The 23,357-nt window shown below is 42.4% G+C and overlaps 1 protein-coding gene across 5 annotated transcripts in view; it reads left to right on the top strand.

Moving 5' to 3' along the window:
- LOC117360431 (protein FAM122A-like) overlaps window positions 1-23,357 on the top strand; it is an 86,238-nt gene that overhangs the window by 6,396 nt on the left and 56,485 nt on the right. The window contains exons 1-2 of one of the 5 annotated variants that reach the window (XM_033944147.1): window positions 6,100-6,622; window positions 11,327-11,405. In XM_033944147.1, the coding sequence (XP_033800038.1) occupies window positions 6,516-6,622; window positions 11,327-11,405 (186 nt within the window). In that variant the 5' untranslated portion in view covers window positions 6,100-6,515. Of the gene's footprint in view, window positions 1-6,099; window positions 6,623-11,326; window positions 11,406-23,357 lie in introns of those variants that run through there. The other 4 variants (XM_033944146.1, XM_033944145.1, XM_033944148.1 and 1 more) reach the window with 4 other exon arrangements.

Here is a 23,357-nt window from a genome sequence, read left to right as displayed (position 1 = left end):
TAGCGGGTAGAAAAAAATGGGCGAGCCAAAAGAAAGTAGAATATTTTTAAAATTGGAGAGGTTTCCTGCTGAGCCTTCCAACTGGCTCAGTGGCTGTATTGTCGGTGAGGGGCGGAGTGCTCTCCCACGCCAGAGGGGATCCTGTCTCACCAGCAGCAGGAAGGAAAAAAAATGGCAGAGTCAAAGGAAAGTGGTAGATTTTTAAAATTGGAGAGGTAGTGCATTTAACTTGGAATATTCCTCTCATTTATTCTGTAAGTATTTTATGAAGTGTTGATCATCTTGCAAACAAACTGGGAACCGCCACAAACGATTAGTGGCTACTGAGTGACTCAGCTATATATCCAGCAGTGATCCAAAACTTGTAATGAGCCTATTTCCGCCCCTCCACCAGAGCAACTGTGATATTAATATATAGACTATTCTAGAAAAATTATTGTGGTCTCTAGGTTGGTGCGTGTAGTCTCTTTTCGCCAGGTGCATGAGGCACCAAGGATCCACCAATCCCAGGGCTTGGCATAGATATGGTATTCATTGGGATGTGTTTTGTTTGTCTCCCTTTCCCAGTCCCGGCAGAAGGACTTGGTTTAAATAAAAAAGGAATAGACCAACTGATTTTCCCACCAAAATTCAAATTTGTGACCAATGGACAGCCCTATTCTCAATCAGGTCAATGGACCCACTATTTATAAAAACAAAGTGCAGACCTCGCAGCATACCCCGAAGAAAGCCACAGTATGATGGCCAAAATGTCAGTTTCTACCTGACAAGATGCAATGAGACCCAGAAACCTGTAACAAGCTTAATTTAAATCACCCACCAAAAGCACAGGAGCTTCTGGCGCCTGAGTACCTAGACTCACTAGTGTCTGAAAGAATCTATGGTCAAATTAATTTGGAGCATACACTATCAGCAAGCGAAATACGTATTACTTCCCTTAAAGATACTTGTACCAATAGATATTTTTCCCCTTAACATCTTTAGCTATAACTTCTACTGTACAGAGAAGACATTTCCTTATTAATAGGGCTTCTCACACTCATTTTTTTAAAGAGGATATATGGTACATATTGCCTACCCAGTCACACTGTAAGTTGGCAAGCTCCTTGTCCATTAATTTTTATTTCTTGCCATATCAGTGCAGTAATGTTTTAATTGAGAAAGTATTTTTGCTCATTTTATCGGTGAGGTTATACCAGACATGTTTCAAGAGACTATTCTAATGGTCTTGCTCCCCATGCAGCAGTGTGTTTAGATAAGATGAAAGTGGTGGTTTCTACATCATAGTTTCCCCACTGCATATTTCTCAACACATGTATTGACCAGCTTTCCTTGTATTTAACCACACTTACTAAATCTCTTAAGTTGATGCAGAACGACAAAAGTATTTATCATACATTGAAACACAATGTCCCCTAGACCCTTGATCCCCCCCATTCCTCTTCAAATCCTCACAGGTCTGCTTCTCCAGAATCGAGAATTGGAGCTGCCAATCATGTTCTATACATTAGATTGTGAGCCCAGCAGGACAGACAGGGAAAAATGCTCGAGTACCTGAATAAATTCATGTAAACTGTTCTGAGCTCTCTTGGGAGAACGGTATAGAAAATTGAATAAAGAAATAACATGCTTCAGGGCCTTACCATCACTGTTGGCCACGTAACACAAAGAGAATTATAACAGTGTGCCAGCCAAATTATATTCTACTTCAAAACCAGTTTCTACATTCTCTTATTTTACCAACATTACTGTCCCACATGCTCCTCAGGCATCCATCACTTGCAAAGCTGAGCTGTTGATATATTTTTCTGTCACTGAGGCTGTATCAAAACTTTTCCATTAGCCATTACTGTGAACTTTCAACAGTGTGGGATATATATAAGCATAAAACACATTTTCTTTTCCATCAGCTTCGCGCATAACAAATAGAATGGTTGTCTATGTTCAAGCAACACTGCAGAGTATTATTTTAATCTGTGTCCCTTCATATGTAAGTGTTTCCCTATTAGTCCTGTACTGGTGCAGGATTTCCATTTTGTGCCGATAGCTGTGCATCTTAACAATAACCACCTGCAGTCTCTGTTCTCTGCCTGTCTTCGGGCCTCTTTGATGTGCACGGTCCACATGCATGGGGTCAGGCAGACTCTGCACTGGAAATTCCTCCGCAAACTACCTTTCCAATTCAGGGACAAGCCACGCCTCTGATACTGATTCTAGCAGGCCTATAAATCTTAGGTTTTCTCTTTGAGACCTATAAGGCTTTTAAGCAATTGTATTTCATCCGTCACTGTTTAGTGTTCCTCTTCCACTACCGCTGATTGTTGCAGTTTCGTTGTATGTGCTGCTGTATCAGTCAACAACTGCTTCTTATGTTGTATTTGGGTGAAAAATTGGTCGATACCCAGGCTCACAGCTTGCATTATTACTGCTTTTAACTCCAGTAATGCGGCTTCTGTAAACTGAGACACCACGCTAGGCATAATGCCTGACATTTTGTCCTCGCCCACCCAAGTTCACTCTCGATTCTTTCTGGAGCTCTTTGCAGCCATATCTTCTACTCTCTTCAGATATTTGTCCATCCAACCTTCTACAACTTTTTAGGTTGCTTTTTAAGCAATCCATTGTGTAGAAACGGTTGGATATGTCACAATGATGGTCTGAGCCCCAGAGCAGGTCAGAAATATGTCCTCACTAGCTCATAGCATCACGTGAGAGAACTATTTCAGTTTTCTTTGTCTTTTGGTTTTATTTATTTTCCTCACATAAAGGTCAGTAGCCATTTTTACTGCTCCTTTCAGCTTACACCACTGTTTTTTCACTTCCCTTATATCCTCCCATCTAATTAGCTCCTCTATTTTACTGAAGTTCACACGTTTGAAATCCAGGACTTTGTAGTTTTGTGTCCACTCTCCACTTTAGTTGTTATATCAAACCAAACCATTTGATGATCACTACCATACAGGTGGGCATCAGTTTGGACATTAGAGACACGTTCCCCATTTGTGAGCACCAGATCCAGTATCGCTTTTTCCCTCATTGGTTCCATCACCATTTAAGGGTATCCACTATCAAGTGATTTGGAGATGACTGCAACAATGAAACAGTATTTCAGTGACCAGTCATCAGAGTATTTTTTGGAAAGTTTACAGAAACTTCAGACATGATGTACCAAGTATATTGAACTTAGGGGTGAATATGTGGAATAACTTGTAAGTTTTATGGCTCCATATCATTCTCTTTTTGGTTGGGCTAAGAACTTTTCAGTATCCCATCGTATTATTCTGTTTGCTTTTTTGGCCACCTCCAAAACATAGCATATTGTTTACAATGACATCTACATCTTTTTCTTGGATGCTGTTCCCTAAGGTGGACTCTAGCATCTGGTAACTGTGATTTGGATTAATCTTACCAATGTGCATCACTTTGCATTTGCCAACATAAAATTTCTTCTGCCATTTGCATACCCAGATCATGTGCTTAATTTATATATGTCTTAATGCTGCCCTAGATGACTAGCTGCATGTGAAGCTGCAGTTACTTTAAGTGAAACAGATTTACTACTCCTAGCAACTACTAAAGTCTCCAAACAGATCAAGAAACATATTTACACTGACAAAGATATTTTTCACCTCATCCCAAGGAAACGATCAACTCCTAAAAATCAACCTGGAAAGTGAGACACTCTGTCCCTTCTTTGCAGACAAAAATCGAAAAAATACTCTCCAACCTCGACTTCGCCACCCAACACACTCCACAATCTTACATCAAACCCTTCCTTACCAAAACACCACCAGCAATAACAGAAACCCTAACCAGCTTTGATACCATCTCCCACGAATAACTTAGCAGAAACGCAGACACAATCCAGCCCTCAGACCCTTGCCTATCGCATCTCCTAATGTCAGTCAAAGACTCCTTTATAAACTCTATCCTTCCATTCATCAACACCTCGCTACAAACAAGACAAGTGCCTGAAAGTTGGAAATCAGCAATAATAAGGCCGATCAATCTAAACACACCATCCGACTTCAGGCCTGTCTCCAACCTGCCCTACATATCTAAAATACTGGAAAAGGTAGCACTAACCCAGCTACAAACATTTATTGACAAACAGGAGGTCCTTTCCACATTCCAGTCAAGCTTCAGAAAACACCATAGCACTGAAACTGTCTTACTCGACATCATAGACGACTGCTGGCAACTGCTGGATAGGGAAATGACATCCTACTTGTTTTGCTTGACCTGAGTACAGCTTTTGATACCATTGATCACTTTATCCTCCTTTGCCCGCCTTGCAGAAATTGGTATCCGTGATACAGTACTACACTAGTTCCAATCCTTTCTGAGCCAAAGATCCCAAAGAGTACTACTTGGCACTAATCTATCCAACCTGAAACAAATCAAATATGGAGTACCACAGGAGGCCCTATTATCCCCTCTTCTTTTCAATCTCTACATCAAACCAGTACTTGACATAGCCCCAAAATACCAAAACAAAATCCACACCTTCGCTAACGACATTCAACTATACCTACCACTAGGAGCAAATCGTGACACCCAGACCATAACCCTGCACAACTGCTTTTCCAAAATTAAACATCGGATAACCTCAAACAAACTTCACATGAACGCCTCCATGACTGAACTACTATGGATTAGGAAAGAAAAATCCTCCCAAAAGTAGTCTTGGAATTTCATCTCAACCAGTCTATAGTTCTTCCTGTCTCCTTTCCAAGATTACAATCTCACCCTGGTGAAGCTGCACTTCACACATTGGACTGAAAACATACTCTTATTACTTAGATTGGACCAGCCACATGGAGCTTCTATTCAGCTGTTCCTGTCATTTGATCCTAATAGAATTGGATCTCCTGTCAAAGAGAACCATCTCTACATGGCTGGCAGACTGTATCTCCTTCTGCTAGGCTCGGGCTGGTCTGATGCTTGAAGGACATGTCACTGCACATAAAGTTCAAGCAATGGCAAGTTTAATAGCTCATCAATGTTCCATTCCCATCGAAGACATCTGTAAAGCAGCAACCTGGTCCTCAAATCATTCACATCCCCACTATTGCTGGAGAGTCTGTTCAGCCAATCAGTTCTACAAAATTTAATCTCTACTTAGATGCCAACTTCCCTCTAACCCTTTTGGTTCCCCATGCTTATGATAGTTATTAATAACCCTCTTCTGAGAGGCATGATCCTCTGATAGGGAGTCCCACAGTTAGGCAGTCCCACATGTGAGAATATGCTGCCTGCTTGTTCTCAGATAAAGTTAATAATGGTTACTGCGGATAGGCAGACTGGATGGCTCATTTGGCCTTTATCTGTTATCATGTTTCTATGTTACCTGTAGGAGTTATTATTTGAGGATAGCAAGCATTCTCACAATCCTCCCACCTCTCCTAGTTGGCTTCTTAGCTTTATTACTGAACCGATGGTCCCATGAGCTGACATTGGGCCGGACAGCACGGGTGAGTGTACTGTACAGGCTGTCTTCAAAAGGCTTAAAGTGAGAGTACACTTTTTGACTGTCAGGCTCTTGTGAGAATTCTGCTTGCTGTCCTCGGATAACACCTGCTACAGGTGAATAACTATGCTGAATATTATCACTAGATGCGTAAAGGAGCTGTGTCTCTCTAATTCTCTTTCTCCTCCATTTACTGTACTGGAGCTATGTATATCAGGTTCCATCCCCAATGTTGTGTTATCATTAACGTCGACGCGTTCAATATCCCGAGAGAAAACCCACAAATAACTAATGAAATTCTCTGGCCAACAGTACTCCACAGTCAGTAAACCGAAGTGAAAAAAAATGACAGTCTCCGCTATTACCAAAATATTAAATTACAATAAATACCAAAATAAATATTGGACATTTTGCTGATCTTTAACTATAGTTCCCCTCTTCTCCAATTTTCGTGTCTAATTGGAGATCACTGAGACCTATGAATCTTAAAACTGAAGCAAGTGCATGATGTTTCAGTTAATCTTCTCCTCTCTCTCTCTCAAATTAAAATGTTTTCAACCATTAATAGCACTTGTTCTGGAGTGCTCATTTTAAAACAGGCCAGTTTCAATTTTTTTTTTCTCAGAGCGGGCCGATGCTCTCGCGCCCTGCAGCGGCCGCACTGCGCATGCCCAGCGGCTGCGCCACACTCTTCAACCAAAAAAAGGTGCCAGATTAGTTTTTGTTTTGGAATCAGATTCAGCTAGTGCCAAGGCGGCCGGAGAGCTGACCGGACGTCACGGGCTCCGGTCGATCCCCCTTAGCTGTCACCTGCCAGCTCGCGGGCTATGGAGGCCGGCGGGTCGACCACTCACTGCGCTCCGGCATGAAGTTACAGTGACTTCGGTTCTCGGGCCTAAAGTGGGCGCGGGGAAAGGGCGAACAAGCGGCCTCGGTATGAGCGAGTAGAGGCGGCGAGGAGGTTCTCGTTTCTTCGCTGCCGATTGGAAATGGTGCGGAGGAAAGAGTGAGAGCGGCCAGGAAAGATAGCCCATCCAAGCCAAGCATGGCTCAGGAGAAAATGGAGCTAGACCTGGAGCTCCCTGTGTCGGTGCCGCCGAGCGACGGAAGTCTGAAGAGATCCAATAGCGCCCCTTTGATAAACGGGCTGAGGTGAGGGAGCGCACGCTGCAGTTCTCTTTCTACCGTTGCTCCTAGGCTTTATATGTATCCTAAAGCGAGCCCTCCTCCCCCTCCTTTCATTCAAAGGAAAAGGACAGTTTGTACAGATACTCAAATTGGAGAGGATTCCTAAGAAGGCGTGTCAGGCAACTTAGAAAAGGAAATAGTTTTGACTAAAACCAACCAAAAATAGCCCGGGTTTAATTTTTGCATAAGATGTGTGATATTGCATTTGCATGGCTTTTTTTAAAATTTTAAATCGGCTTCTTAACAATTTATACATAGAATTGTACTGAGGACCACGGCTGACTAGATTCATCTTAAGTTGTTAATCTTTGGTTAGACCCGTCACCTGCAAAATAAAGATGCCATGATGCTTGAGCTTTTGAGACCACCGCTGTTTCTGAAGAAAAGATCTGGTGTTAAAACTAAAACCTTATAATGTATAGCAGGGATAGCAGAACACATTTTTTGATTGAGGTAAACAAACCAGCCTCCATTGTTGAGTCTTAGTTCAGGGGTGTCAAACTCAATCACATAAGGGGCAGAAATCTAAAACACAGGCTAAGTGGCAGGATTCTGGGTTAGATAAAAACATAAGGATAGCCTTACTGGGTCAGACCAATGGTCCATCAAGCCCAGTAGCCGGTTCTCACAGTGGCCAATCCAGGTCACTAGTACTTGGTTTGACACAAGTATGGCTCTTACTTACGTTCTCATGTTCCTCAGAGCAATCTCCATTGACCACTACTCTTTGTCATTTTCCACTCAACCAGTTCCTAACTCAGTCTGTCATTTTGGGGCCCATCCTAAGGGCACACAGTTTATTTATTAGAGGTCTGTGTGGAACACTGTTAAAGGCTTTGCTTAAATCTAAATACACCACATCTAGTGCATGCAGTACAACACCAGAGGGATAGAAACAAATTAATTTCTTCCAGAACAGTGCAAAATATAGACAGCAGATGTAAATTTTCAAAGCTAACATATTTCAATCACTGAATTGAAAATAAAATCATATTTGTTGCCTGGTGATTTTATTTTTTAATCTTTTCCCAGTCTCTGGCTGCACTTCCTTTTGTCTGTGCTCTTAACTCTGTTTCCAAGACCACCTTATCCATTTGCTGATTTTCTCTCCTTCACTTTCTGCCCTACATCCGTCTTTGCCATTAACCTTTAACTTTCTTCCATTTTTCTGCTTCCTTCTCAATCTATTTTTCCATGTCTCCCCCTTCCTCTTCATACATGTGCACCATCTCCTCCCTCCTTTTCTCCTTATCCCCACTAATACTAAACAGCATTTTGGATCCTCGGTACTAAAAAAAAGGCCCATCTCGCCTATCTGGGACTTCGGGGACTGCTTAGGTATGTCCCTAAGGTTTAGCATATCATTCTTATTGCACTGGAAAATGAAATTAGATTCTTACCTTGATAATATATTTTCCAGTAGATAAGAATAGTATGCTGAACCCCCCCTCCCCCTCTCCCATCCAATAATTTCTGATGCCCCTGTTTCTGCCTTACACTTCAAGGTCCTCTGCATAGCTAAGACTTTTCTGCCAGTTGGTCTATGGGTTCAGAATCAGTTTGTAAATAGAATCTAAAGAGATAATTAAATTCTACTAATATTCAAGTTGTTGCTTTTATTTGATGCTTTTTACTATTCAATAGTAATGTTTGTTCATTTATATTTTACAGTTTCATTATTGACTTTTATAATGTTATATCCCCTATCCTTTTCAACATCTATATGTCGTCCCTAAAACTCCTCCACCTATCCCCCCCTTGAAACAATTTACACTTATGCAGACGACATCTTCGTCCTTGAGACCGATTCGAACCTCACCGACCTGTCTAAGAACATATCCTCTTGTATAATGAACCTACAATCCTGGGCCCACACTGTGCAAATGAAATTGAATGAGTCTAAAACAAGACTTCTTTGGCTCGGTCCAAAACTAGATCACCTACCCACCTCCATCCCACTACCCTCTGGCTCCTCTCTGCAGCTTGAGTTCTCGAGCAAGGTCTTGGGCATCATCATTGATTTCACATTGTCCTTCAATGACCACCTCCAATCCTTGGTAAAAAAAATGCTTTTTCAGCCTTCACATGCTGAGGAAAGTTAGATCCTGCTTCCATCAAAAACATTTTACCCTCCTTGTCCAATCCATCATCCTCTCCAGATTGGACTATTGCAACTCTATCTACTTAAGCCTAACTAAGAAAAACCTCCACAGACTCCAACGGATTCAGAATGCCGCGGCCAAGCTCATCTTCGCTAAAAGTAAATTTGACCATGTCTCCCCGCTCCTGGCCAAGTTCTACTGGCTTCCAATAATTGCCAGGGTCCACTATAAATGCGCCTGTTTAGCTTTCAAAATCCTATATGGTATCCTCCCTCCCTTTATCCCTCTTTCTTGGAATTCCTCAAACCCTAATACCACCAGATCCTCCCACAAATTAAAACTATCCTTCCCCTCGCTAAAAGGCATTTCCCACACAGGAAAGCTAGGGACCTCCCTCCACTTCAAAATCACTGAGCTCTGGAGCAACCTTACCTCCCCTCTTCGGAACTTGAGCTCTCTCCAAGTTTTCCGCAAACATCTGAAAACCTGGCTTTTCTCAAAAAATGTAAGTTTCCTTCCATCTTAGGAATCAAGGAAACTCTTATATCTTGGCATCCCAAGTCCTCTAAATTTTCTTCACACTTCTACCTCTAACCCTCTATTGTAGTTCCTTCCTATTTCACCTACTGTAAACCGCGTCGAGCTCTACGAACGTGGAGATGATGCGGTATACAAACCTAAGGATTAGATTAGATTAGTTATATGAGCAGATCAGAACCTTGGTTTTGGGGAGTTCCCCATGTCCCCCCTTCCTGTTTTTTTTTTTTACTCTAGAGCTCTTGCATGCTTTGGAACGAACTGAAGGGGCAGTAAACTCCAGGGGGAAGGAAGAGGTTTCAAAAGTTGTGATTGACATCTTTTTGTAGTATGCTTGCGAGAATGGACAGAGTACCCTAAGGTTCAGCATAACATTCCTATCTACTGGGTGGGTAAGAGAAGCCCTCTTTTAGTACCGAGGATCCAAAAGTGGAATTCTCTTGTGCTGCCACCTCCACCTTATATAATTTAGTGAAAGTGTGTAGGCAAGACTATGTCGCAGATCTACATATCTGGAGTATCGCCCTCGATTCTGCCCAAAAGGAGGCTACTTCTCTAGTCAAATGTGCTTTCAATGACACTGGAGGTTGTTTTCTGTCCATGAAGAACATCTGCTGTAGAAAAGTAACTTGGTCTTACCTGTAAACTTATATAAACATGAAGATTTTCTGAATCATCTAGCTGAAGGTTGTGGGCTCAAACCCACACTGTTCCTTGTGACCCTGGGCAGGTCACTTGATTCCTCATTGTCCAGGTATATTAGATAGATTGTGAGCCCACTGGGACAGACAGAGAAAAATGCTTGAATACCTGAACAAATTCATGTAAACCGTTCTGAGCTCTCCTCGGAGAACAGTATAGAAAATTGAATGAATAAATAATGGAATGAGATTTTATTAATTTCAGAATTATTTATTAATTGGGATTTATTAACTGCCTTTATGAAGAGATTCATCCAAAGTGGTGGTCTTCAATCAGATTTGTTCATCCTCCATTAACTGAATACATTTTACTCAGCTATCATTTCAGAAAGTTACCTGGATATATCTTTTTGAGTATTGTCCTTCAAGTACAAAAGCCCCTTAGAATGTGCACAACTAACAAATGTTTAGCTTAGAGTTTTATTCATACTGGATAGTCCTTTTCCACATCACATTTATTAGTCATATGTTTGGAAATTAATGTAGTTCTTTAAGGGGTTTATTTACTAAGCTGTGTTTAGAATGCAGTAATTCGAGTGAATTGTGTGCCATCAAAGACTGCACGTGTGGGTGTGGGACTGAGGCTGGTGTGGTTGACTGCAGCTGTGCAGGACACCAGCCAGATAGGAATTGGATTAAATTGGCGGTCTGAGCTGGTGGGCCTCGGCAGTCCTCGTTGACATCATTGTAGCAGCACACCTTTGGCTCTCCCTGAAGATTTTGGGCCCGAGGCATATGCCTACTGGGCTCACCCTTTAATCTGGCCCTGGCTATATTCCTGCTAGCTGTATTCTGGATGCCAAACCTCTTCCACAGCAGAACAGTAATCCCTGGAGCCTAAATGAGTCCTGAGCAAAATTCCATTTTTCTTCTGTATATTGGTGTGAAACCTCAGTTGGAACAGGGAGTATGGTGAGGACTCTCCTTGAGATTGATCCTTAGACTCCCTCATACCTACTCCAAACATATACTCCTTTGAGCAGTGTTTCCCAACTCTATCCTTGAGGCATATGTAACTAGACAGAGGTCTAGCCTTGCCACAATGAAGATGCATAAGATACAGTTCCAAACAAAAATGCCATTTTGGTGCATGGAAATGGGTGGGGAATTTGCCTTAAAATTAACTGCGGAAGAATTAGAGAGTGACATGGAAACAAAGATTCATTGTGCATTAATTTTGGCAATTACTGCATGGTAACTGGAAAACCTTACTGCACTTTAGTAAAGGCCTGAATTTCATGATTGCTGTTATAATAATAATAATAATAAAAAAAAGCCATGTAATACTGTTTTTTAAAAAATTTATTTATTCTTTGTATTTTTTTTAGTGACAATTCACAGGTGTTCCAGTCCGATGTTTTACGGACCCGCAGAAACAGTACAACAGTGATGAACCGTCAGAATCTGGTAAAACATTTATTATAAAAAGCAGTTTTTTCAGGTAGATAAGCAAAGCTAAACTAGCCCAAAGTTCTGTTGGTTATAAAGCTGAAATTTCTTATTTGCATCTGTAACAAAATTTTTATAGAGATAAGCTGGTATAGGAATCATCTTTCCACATTCTTGTAGGATACAAAGGGTGCTGAAAAATAGGTGCAAGGAAAAATAGGAAGAGTGCCCTTCATAGAATAGCACCTAGGGCAGGGGTGTCAAACTTAGACCTGCAGGCCAAATATGGCCCGCAGGGTAATTAGATTTGGCTCGTGATTTGGTCCTCTGTCCTTCCCTCCCTCCATCCCGGTCTCACCTTCAAACAGCCTGAAGAGAATTGCCAGTACTGTAGCGATCCTAAACAGGCTGCCGTCGACCTCCAGAGCATGTTCCCTCTGCCGCGATCCTGCCCCTCTTCTGATGTACAGGATCACGATGGCAGCTTGCTTAGGATCGCTGCAGCACCGGCAATCCTCTGCAGGCTGTTTGAAGGTGAGACCGTTCTAGAAAGAAGATGCAGGCCTTCAGGGCAGGGCGGGCCCTGGTGTAGAAGTAAAGGGAAGAAGGGAGCCAGTGGTAGGCCCTGGATTAGAAGTACACGGAGGGAGGGAAGGAGGGGTCCAAACAGACATGCATATGCCAGACTGAGGATGGGTTGGAGGGGAAGAAATAATGGGTCTAAAAATAGAGGAGAGGGAGGGAAGGGAGGGAGAGAAGTTGGACACAAGGGATAGTGTGGAGGGGGATAGAGATACTGGATAGGAGGGTGGTTGGGAAGAGAAAGGGAAAGATGGTGGACCCTGGAGTGGTGGGGAAGGAGGGAGAGATGCTGGATGAAAGGGTAGTTGAGAAAAGGAGAGATGGTGGATCTGGGGATTGTGAAGTCCATCGCTGTGGGGATGAAGATGAAAAAAGGAAAGATGCCAGACCTCTGGGGGAGGGAAGGAGAGGACAGCGATGGAAGATGGATGGTTAGCACGGAGAAAGAAGAAAACAACAAATGGGCAGGAGACCCTGGTGAGCGAGTTATCAGAAGACAACCAGAGCCTGGGACAAACATGATTTGAATAATGACCAGACAACAAAAGGTAGAAAAAATAATTTTGTTTTATGTCAGATTTGAAATGTGTATCCTGCCAGAGCTGGTGTTAGACAGCAAGTGTGAACTAGGACCTAAAAGAGAGAGGAAAAGTCTATTTTTTATTTATTTTGTTTACCTCACAGAGCTGGCTTGGGTTTGGTGAGGTTGTAACCCTATACTTCTACTAAGACTAAGGGGGTCCTTTTATTAAGGTGTGCATTTAGTGCACACTAAATCGATTAGTGTACCTTAATAAAAGGACCCCCAAGTATCTTAATTAAAAATTTGGCCCGCAACTTAGCCTATGTTTTAGATTTTGGCCTCTTATGTGATTTGAGTTTGACACTCCTGCATTAGAGGCTCCAGCACAGACCCATTTACAAAGTATGTATTCTTCCCAATTAATATTTCCAAATAAATAGTGTCTTTGCTTCTGTAAATGGGTCTCTACCAGAGCCTTTAATTCAATAGCATAATTAAATAACTACTTCTGAAGTATATGGGGATGGGCGGGGACGAATTCAGTTTTTGTCCCCGTACAACTCTCTACTCCAGACTCCATCCCTTCTATCTTTCTGCTCTGTACTGTATGCCTAGAACAGACTACCTGAGTCATCATATCAGGCTCCCTCTCTAGCATTATTCAAATCGAAGCTAAGAGCCCACTTTTTCAAGGCTGCATTTAACTCCTAATTTCCACTCACCGTAAGATACCCATGTCCATCCTTTCATTTTCTCAGCAAGAAACTCCCCAAACCCTATATGTCCTGTCTCTCCAAATTAGATTGTAAGCTCTTTGAGGAGGGACCGTCTATTACATGTTAAATGTATAGTGCTGCATATATGCCTTTCAGCACTATAAAAATGATAAATAGTAGTAGTAGTAAGTGCTGGGTGCATTGGGTGTCAAGGCATTGAGGACCTCAGTGTCGAGGCATGCCTCAGAGGAGACACCAACCAAAGAGATGATGATCTGGCATCGGTGTGTAAATGCTTAGAGTGTGTAGAGGGCGATGATGCTGATGCATACTTGGATGGGGTGACATGTTTATGCTTCTTATGAGGCTTCCCCGACAATGGTAGCACCGACAATGAGGGGGGTGGAATGGATCATCAATGCTGTTGGTGTCGGTGTCAATGCTGGAGTAGTTCGAGGCTGAGCGTTGGCATCTCCAGCCATAGCCAATGTATGTGAAGTTGACCTGAAAAGTTTCTCGCATTTCAACTTCCTGGCTGGCTTTTAGTGACCTGTTCTGCAAACAAGAGCAGAGCATGCAAGAAATGTCTCAATGGTCAGGACCTAGGTACTGGACACACCAATTATGTGGGTCTGTACATGAAACGGTCCTGTGGCATCAAATGCACCACTTGAAGCCGCTAGGAGCCTTAGACATTGATGGAAAACTACTAACGCAAGGTCAAAGGACTCTGTGGTCTGGGAAGGTTGAGTAGATGGAATGCAGAAGAAATATAGACACTCCCGGCCTGAAAACAGGCTAAAAGAGCCCAAAGGCTTGAAAAAGAAAATTGGTAAAAAAAATCAAAAAATTTTAAACCAAAAGAAAGAAAATTAAAATAGAAAACATATGAGCAAAATTAAGGGAAAAATGAAATTTACAAGTTTGACATGCTTAGAGAGACTGTAAAGAACAGTTTTTTTCAGCTCCACGGAAATCTGATAGTCTCACGAGCCGACATCGGACGGGAAGGCACTAGCACACATGTAAGGGCAGTCTTAAAGTGACAATATACTTTTTGACTGTCCGTGCCAGGTTCCATGGATGATGTCGCCCACATGTGAGAATATCTGCCTGCTTGACCTCGGATAATAGGGGTTGTACGTTATCTGGCTGCATGCTATTTTTTATGCCTGGGTGCCCAAATCCCATAGCATACAATCCAAAAGGAGACTTGGGTGAGTCACAGGCATTCTTAAAAGATGTGTGCAGTGTTATAGAATTCCAGGGATCCAAGCCCAACTTGCAAGCCAATATTTACAATAGATTTCAGGTGGTATAAGTCCTTGTGTCCAAATTTGGGCACAGGAATCCCCCTAGGTCAGGGGTGTCAAACCAAGTCACATTAAGGGGCTGAAATCAAAAACACAGATTAAGTCGCTGGCCAGATCCTGTACTAATTGTAACACCATTTTTTCCATATATAATAAAACACTAGCTGCGCATGCGCACACTTACCTGCGTGTCCCGTGATCTCTGATCTGTGATCAGTAGGTCTGTGGTGGCAGGAGTGCGCATGCGCGAGTCCGCAGTCTTACTTCTTCCCAGCACCTATCTACACTCGCCGGCAGGACTGGCCGCCAGCACTGGACTCCCTGCTCTCCACAAGATTAAAAGCCGCGGTATCGGCTCCTCTCACGAGCCGCACCAGCGTCGGAGAAGGCTTCCGACACCTTGTGGGGCAGGAAGGGAAGTGCCAACAAAAAACACTCCAGCTGCTTTGCCAGCTCCCCACTCACTCACTAAGTAAGTTCTTCGCGGTCTGACCTTCCCATCCCTTCCTGATGCCTGACCGGCTCACGTAGTCCCTTGCTGCCCCCCCTTTCCTTCCGGCGGTTCCGACTCCAAACATGCTGACTCCAGCAGCGTCTGCAGCACTCTACACATGCTGCTTCAGGGCCTTCTACTGCCCTGATTTGCTCTGCCACATCTCTGATGATGTCATCAGGGATGTGCCAGAGTATACACACACACACAATATAATCTTATTAACAATACATAATGGTTAACCACAAAATTTAACTACACAAAGCACACTGTATGCTTCTCAACATTCATTCCTACCAGAACACAGATAACCCCTATGCAAATACAGCCACAAAGTAAAAGTACTAATATATACAAACTAAACCTTAAGATTCAGCACTCTGCATACAGTACATCCCCATAGAAAAAGAAACAAATGCATTTCTTCCTGAACAGTGCAAAATATAGACAACAAATGTAAATTCTCAAAATTGACACAATTCAATCACTAAATTGAAAATAAAATCATTCCCTCTACCTTTGTTGTTTTCTTCCCTCCTTGCTGTGCCTCAACTAGGCGCCTCCCTTTGGCAGGTGTCTTACCTTCTGGTTGGCTCTCGCCTGGACGTTTTATACGGCCTGCGGTGCACTATGATGTTTTCATTGCCATCCCCGGTGTTATCTTCTGACCAGCTCCCTTTTCCTCACTTCCGCAATATGCACAAAGCCATGGGCAGCGGCTTTTCGTGCGTCCTGTGCCTCATCTGGAAGCATTTCCTCTGATGATGTGACATCAGAGAAAAGGCTTCTGGTTCAGACTATACATGGGACAGTCTCCCGGAAGAGGTGGTGAAGACAGAGACTGTCTGAATTCAAGAAAGTGTGGGATAGGCATGTGGGCTCTCTTAGATCGAGGGAGAGCCTTTTATCTGCCATCATGTTTCTCCTTCTGTCATCCCCTGAGCCATGTGAAGCATCTTTCTCCCCTGCCTTCCAGCCCCATGCCCAACGTTTTTCCTTCTATCACTCCTCTCCAACACCAAGCCACATCTCTCCCTCCATTCTCTCTACCACAATGTTCAACATTCTTCCCTCTTGCATCCCTTTCAATCTGCCCTACTGTTCGCTTTCCACCTCTATATCCAGCATTTCTCCCTCTCATCTTTGTCTTCCCCATGCATCTCTACCTCACTCCTGTCCCACCATGACGTCCAACAATTCTCTTTCTTCTTTTCCCCATGTGTACCATCTCTCTTCTCACTCACACACCAATGCCCAACAATTCTCCCTTTCTGTTTCCTCCTCCACCTCGGCATCTTTCCCTGCCTCCATCCTATGTCCCAAGTTTATGCCCCTTTCCTTCCTTTATGTCCAAACGTGCTCCCTCTCTCCTTTCTGTGTCCTACCGTGCTTGCTCGCTTCCTATCCCCCCTCCAGCAGGTGTGTACCAGAGCCATCAAAGTAGGTTTCCTTCTTCTTGCCTTCCAGCCACATTTGCTTCTTCACAAAGCTATGGGCAGCAGTTCCTGTATTCTGCACATGGCTGACCTGGAAGCCTTCCCTCTGATATCAGCTCTGACGTCAGAGAGAAGGTTCCACCTACTATTCCAAAGGGAGATATGACTATCCTTCTATGTCTATTCTCTCATCAACTCGGAGGTGACCCAGGTAACAGAAGACTCAACCACAGCCTCAGACTCTACCCATAGGAGGTTGATTCACCCACTATTATCATCAGTGGTCCCTTATAACATCAGATCACTGGGTCCTTCAATTAGTGTGTCAGGGCTATGCCCTTCATTTACTGAAAAGACCTATGAATTATCTCCAAGAGAGTCTCTCCAACTCCCAGCAAAAGACCCTCCTTTATCAGGACTCTTGGCCCTCCTCCAGCTCAATGCCATAGAACAAGTTCTTCTGCAGGAGAGGGGATGAAGGTTCTGCTCAAAGTATTTCCTCATACAGAAAAAGACTGGAGGTCTCCATTCAATTCTGGACATCCACACTAGAGAATGACACAGTGACCGTTACCCGCGGCTAGCTGCAGGTAACCCACCGAAACGAGGATGTTAAAAAAAAAAAAAAAAAAAAAGGTCACCGCAGGTACAGGGTATGGGGACAAGGCCATTTATCACCCCATGGAGTGATGAATGGTCTTGTCCCTGCAGTTAGCTGAGGAAACGCGTACAAAATCCCTCCTTCCTCCCAATCACAGTCCGGGCAACTCCCTCCCTTCCCTTCTTTCCCTTACCTTTGCTGGCTTATTTTAATTTTCTCTTAACAAGCAGCCAAACCCTTGAAGTTGCGTGTGGCTGCCGGAAAGTCCTCCTCTAGCGCAACTTCCTTTTTCCAGTTGCGTCAGAGGAGGACTTTCTGGCAGCCGCACGCGACTTCAAGGCTCCGGCTGCTTGTTAAGAGAAAATTTAAATAAGCTAGGGAAGGGAGGGAGATGCTTGGACTGCGGTGAGTGAGTGGGCAGGCGGGAGTTGTGTGGATGGGATCAGATGGTTTGTGGGGACAGGGATGGAGCTCGCGGCGACTGAGACGGGGACAAATTTTCCCCTATGTCATTCTCTACTCCACACTCTCAACAAGTACTTGGTGAAGGAGAAATTTCATATGGTCTCTCTGGGAACTCTGCTACCACCACTGGATAAGAATGTCAGGCTCTGCTTTCTGGACCTCAAGGAAATGTGCACCCACATTTCCATCTTCCCTATTCTCAAGAAATATTTTCGCGTTTGAATAGGAACATACTACTTCCAGTACAGAGTACTACCATTTGGACTGGCATCAGCACCCACAATATTCATGAAATGCTTAGTGATAATAGCTGCGCTCTTTCACATGCAGTTTTCATGAATTCCCTTACATGGACAACTGGTTTATCACCTGACCCACAAATCTACAGCTGGACCACAGCCATGCAGAGAAAGGGGAACTTGTCTGGCCTACCGGAAAAGCCGAGTTATGCACTAACTCCAAAAGTTGTTCAGAGTGCATCAAAGATAGCAATAACATGCTCTTCTGGAACCCAACAGTTGTCTCTATGGGGTGGCCAATAAAATGACCTGGCAGGATCTTGGGGGTGCAAAAAGTTGGCCAACATGTTCTAGAACACTTGTAAAGAATGATGTGGTGTCATTTGAAATTTTGCTAATGCATTTTTTTGTCTCAAATGTTTATTAAAGTTTTATACAACGTTTGCAGTGAGAACATATATTTTATCAACATACAGTATATTGTGTGGTTCATCTAATACAGGGATCTCAAAGTCCCTCCTTGAGGGCCGCAATCCAGTCGGGTTTTCAGGATTTCCCCAATGAATAGGCATTGAAAGCAGTGCATGCACATAGATCTCATGCATATTCATTGGGGAAATCCTGAAAACCCGACTGGATTGCGGCCCTCAAGGAGTGACTTTGAGACCCCTGATCTAATACAATCAAACACTAAAAACATCATCATAAGAACCTTTGCCTACTTCCTCTCTGCTTTATCCACCCCCCTACCACACACATTTACCTTCCATCTCTCTCCTCCCTCCGTCTTCCTCTACTATACTATACTTCTTCTGGATGAGCACCCAGTCGTTTCTTCAAGGTTCCCCTCCAACTGTAACTCCTCAACCCTTTCCCTCCCCTTCCCCCCACCCTTCCCTAAAGAGAACGTGTCTCCTCTTCAAATCTTTCCTTTTATCATATTCCAGGTCCATTGTTGTTTCTCTTAATATCCATGTCTCTTTGCTATTATTAATTTGATATGCGCTAAGGTCTGCAACTTTGTCCTCCAGCCATTCATTGTTGGTGCCAGTCTGCTTTTCCAATGAAGCGCTATTAAACAGTCTGCCACAGCTAGACTTATCCTTAATGTTGGGTTTGCTAGCAGAAGGGATGCTCATTATATAGTCCCAATAAGCAACTCTGCGGTGTCAACATAATTCTCTCTTGTAGAATTTTTGTCAAAAAATCAGTAACTGCTGTCCAGAACACTTTTATCTCGATACAGTCCCCAACAAATATGTTATATACCCTGCTCTGTATCGCATCTCCAACAGATATCAGGAACATGAGAAAACATACTTTTCAAACGGATCAGTGTATAATACCATCTGATCAATACTTTGTAGGCATTTTCCTGAATTAAAATACATGTAGAGGTCTTTTGGATCTCCCCACACAATCTAACCTATTCTTCCTCAGTAAATGTAGTATTAAGGTCATCTTCCTATCTCTTCATGTATGTATGTTTTGACATAATCTGCTCTCTCAAGTACTGGTAAATAACAGAAATGGGTCTAGGGATCTTCCCCCAAAGTATCCAAAGATTCTCCAAATCCTCTGTATCAATAATGGGATTCCTGTCCCAACCCCAGAAATTATGAAAGCAGCACCTTTAGAATTTAAATTATCACTGATGCAATACTTGGCTTACAACCTAAACAATGGGAAGTTCCTCTCTAATAATGGTCACATTATTATAACCTCAATTCTAAAAAATCGTAAAGTATCCTCAGCCCTAATATCCAACTATAGACCGGTAGCTTCCATTCTGTTTATTATAAAAATTATGGAGGGATTGGTTCACACCCAACTGATGGGTTATCTTGATCAATTCTCTCTCCTCCATGAAACTCAATCTGGTTTTATGCCATTATTCAGTACGGAGACAGTAATTGCGGCTATCTTAGACAATTTGCACCTACTGTTTAGTAAAGGCCTTAATGCCCTGATAATGCAATTCGATATGAGTTCTGCCTTTGATCTAGTGGACCACATGAAACTGCTGCAATGCCTAGATGCCATTGGTATCCGGGATAAGGTGCTGAACTGGTTCCGTGGCTTCCTTATATCCCGCACCTATCAGGTTCGTTTTAATTATGAGCTTTCCGACACCTGGAGCAATCCATCCGGTGTGCCCCAAGGCTCTCCAATATCCCCATTGCTCTTCAACGTCTACATGTCCTCACTGGGCACGAAGCTAACCCAGCTGGGGATAAAACTATTTAGTTATGCAGATGATTTTACGATTATCATCCCATTCACCAATTCTGTCTCCGAAACTATTCCCAAAGCTTCAGAAGCTATAAACATGATGGAACAATGGATGACAAACTTTAGGCTCAAACTTAATTCAGATAAAACGACTTTTTTCATTGCTTCACCACATCCACTTGACATTAAATCACCCCTCTGTATCAATAACCTTAGTTACCCTATCCAGCCCTCCATAAAGATACTAGGTGTAACTCTAGATCAATGCCTAACCATGAAAGACCAAGTAGATTCCTTAATCAGAAAGGGATTTTTCACTCTCTGGAAACTCAGATCCCTTAAAGCTTATTTTGTTACATCGGTTTTTAGAATCCTAGTCCAATCTCTCGTACTAAGCCTGCTTGACTACTGTAACATCGCCTATTTGGCAATTTCCAAAAAAAATATGCGACACCTACAACTGTTGCAGAATGCGGCAGTCAGACTAATCTTTGGACTAAAAAAATTTGACCACATGACACCCTATTACCGGCAGCTACATTGGCTGCCGATGAAGGCATGCGTAAAGTTCAAATTTGCCTGTTTCTGCTTTAAAGCATTACACGGACTTGCCCCCAAATATATTACTGACCTTTTCTCCTTCTCAACCAACAGACACAAAAGAAGTTCACATTCCAACTTCGTTTCCCCCCCAGTGAGAGGTTGCAAACTGAAAAAACACCATGAATTCCTTCTCTCACACCAAGCAGCATCATGGAGTAAAGACCTAGAACAATTACTTTCACCCTCTACTTATGAGGAATTTAGGAAACGTCTAAAAACACACCTGTTCCTAAAACATCTTGACAACTGATCCACTTATCTCTTTCCTCTCAATAGCGACCTACTGTCCTTTTGATCACTTTTCTCCTCAACAATGAATTTCCTGTCTAATTACTTCTCTTTCCTCTTCCCCTCTTGAAGTCAGTCAATTTGTACCTTTGCTTAATCTTTTGTAAACCGCATAGAACTTCACGGTATTGCGGTATATAAGCTGTTATTATTATTATCATTATTATTATTAACCCTGTCAATATAAAGTATCCTAGTTGCAAGTGGGCCAAAAAATTCCTCCTTTGTAGATTGTTTTGTTCCTCCATTTCATTAAAAGCCAATTACCTGCCTCCCTGCATGGCATCCTCAAAAATCCCAATCCCAATCCCAATTTCTTCCCACTTTTCAAATACCCCTCTAACCCTCCCCACCTGAAATTGGGACTCCTCCCCCCCATATAGGTGCCAGGGTGGTGGCTATTCCTTCTTTGTTCCACTTTCACTGCATCACCTCCCCCCTCTTTACCAGATGCTTCAGAAAGGGATTTGTCAAATTTCAATCTTCACTTACTGAGGCAGAGGCCCACAACCAATGTTTTAGCTTCATAGACCTAACAAAGTGCTGTTCTAGTTGTACCCCTGGCTTTGTTTCCCCAATAATCCAGTCGAGCAACAACTGTAGTTGTGCCGCTTGAAAATACCACATCAGATTGGGGATCGCTTGTTCACCCAGCTCCCTGGAAGTCCAAAGAACTTTCTGCACTACCCTCGGGACTTTCCCCAAATCTACTAAATTCTCTATGCAACTCTTATATCGGACACCTAGGCACTGGGATGGGGAGGGTCTGAAACAAGAACAGTCACAGAACATTCATTTTTAATACCACTATTCTCCCCCACCAGGATAACCACAGCCAGTGCCATTTCTGCAAAACTATATCGATTATGCATATTAGGATTGGAGCATCAGTAATATCTGTTGCTGGTGTAGAACTGTGGAATGCCCTGCCTGGTATCCTGTGATTCTGTATTAGGAGGATAAATTTTAAGAAAATGCTGAAAACGCAATTATTTGCTAATGCCTTTCTAGGCTAATGCTTATTCCATCTGAAAATATCTTCTTTAGAATGCGCTGACAGTAATATATGATTTAAAACTCGTTTTCATTCTTGAATTGTTGGAATTTGACTTGTTTTGCCTGTATATGTGGATTGTTTTTGTCACCTATCTTGAAATGGATCGTTTGATCTAATGCTTTTTTGCTTCCTCAATTGTTGAAATCTGATTTGATTTGGTATATTGACTATTTTTTAATATTTAAGAATTTTTATTGATTTCAATATTATATCAAGTAAACTTGTACAGAAAGCAAATTTAACCACAACATATTACAATCATATAAGTCCATACTTAACAATGTTAAGCAGTTTACAAAATAAACTATTATGGTAAAATTAGCTCAAGTCCTCATTGGGTCCAAGAATTAATTGTGAGAAAACATAAAGAAAACAATCAAAGAAGTAATGCTGTTCCTATAGATCGGGAAGGAAGTTACTATTTTCTTTAGAGCTCAACCTTGAATTTTTTTCCTTGTCCAGATGGGACATCGCCAGAAAATTAGTCAAATGTTGGGGTTCAAAGAATACATATTTAATTGAATGGTAACAGACAATGCACTTACAGGGGTGTCTCAAATAAAATGTAGCCCCTAATAAGATGACCCCCGGTTTCAAAAGAAGGAAATCACGTCTACGTTTTTGTGTTTCCCTTGTAACATCAGGGAACATTTGAATTTTACAACCAAGAAATTCCTTTTGTTTATTCTTTAGAAATAGTCTCAATAACCAAGATTTATCAATAGAGAGAGCCAAAGTGGCTACTAATGTTGCAGGTGTTACCACTTCCTTATCTGACTTCTCCAAAATCTCAGTAATATTCAATAGTTGTCGTTCACTAGGCTCAGGTTGCTGTTGATGCAAAGTTTTACTGGGGAGATAATAAACTTGAGCAAATAGTGGAAGATTACCTTCCGGTACTTCCAAAATTTCTAATAAATATCTCTTAAGCATGTCTCTAGGAGTTACCTTAGTTATCCTTGGAAAGTTTATCAATCTCAAGTTATTCTTACGTGCCTGATTCTCTAATGACTCCACTTTTCTTCTAAGATTCAAGTTGTCTTTAATTATAGTTTCCTAGAGTTGTTTTATTGAAACCATATCCTGCTGAGTCTTTTGAAGTAAATTATTAGAAGAAGTCGTATCCAATTTTAATTTTCCTAATTCTTCTGAATGGTGGATAAGTTTATTTTCAATCTGTTGGAAATTGGGACTAATTACCTTCGCAAAATTTGCTACCAGATCCCATAGGGCTTCTAAGGTCACCGCAGCAGGTCATAGAAACATAGAAATAGACGGCAGATAAGGGCCATGGCCCATCTAGTCTGCCCACCCCAATGACCCTCCCCTACCTTTCTCTGTGAATAGATCCCATGTGTCTATCCCATTTGGCCTTAAAATCAGGCACGCTGCTGGCCTCAATAACCTGAAGTGGAAGACTAT

This window comes from Geotrypetes seraphini, chromosome 5 (genome assembly GCF_902459505.1).
Source record: "Geotrypetes seraphini chromosome 5, aGeoSer1.1, whole genome shotgun sequence".
NCBI classification, from domain to species: domain Eukaryota; kingdom Metazoa; phylum Chordata; class Amphibia; order Gymnophiona; family Dermophiidae; genus Geotrypetes; species Geotrypetes seraphini.
This window is presented reverse-complemented; position numbering and strand designations above follow the sequence as displayed.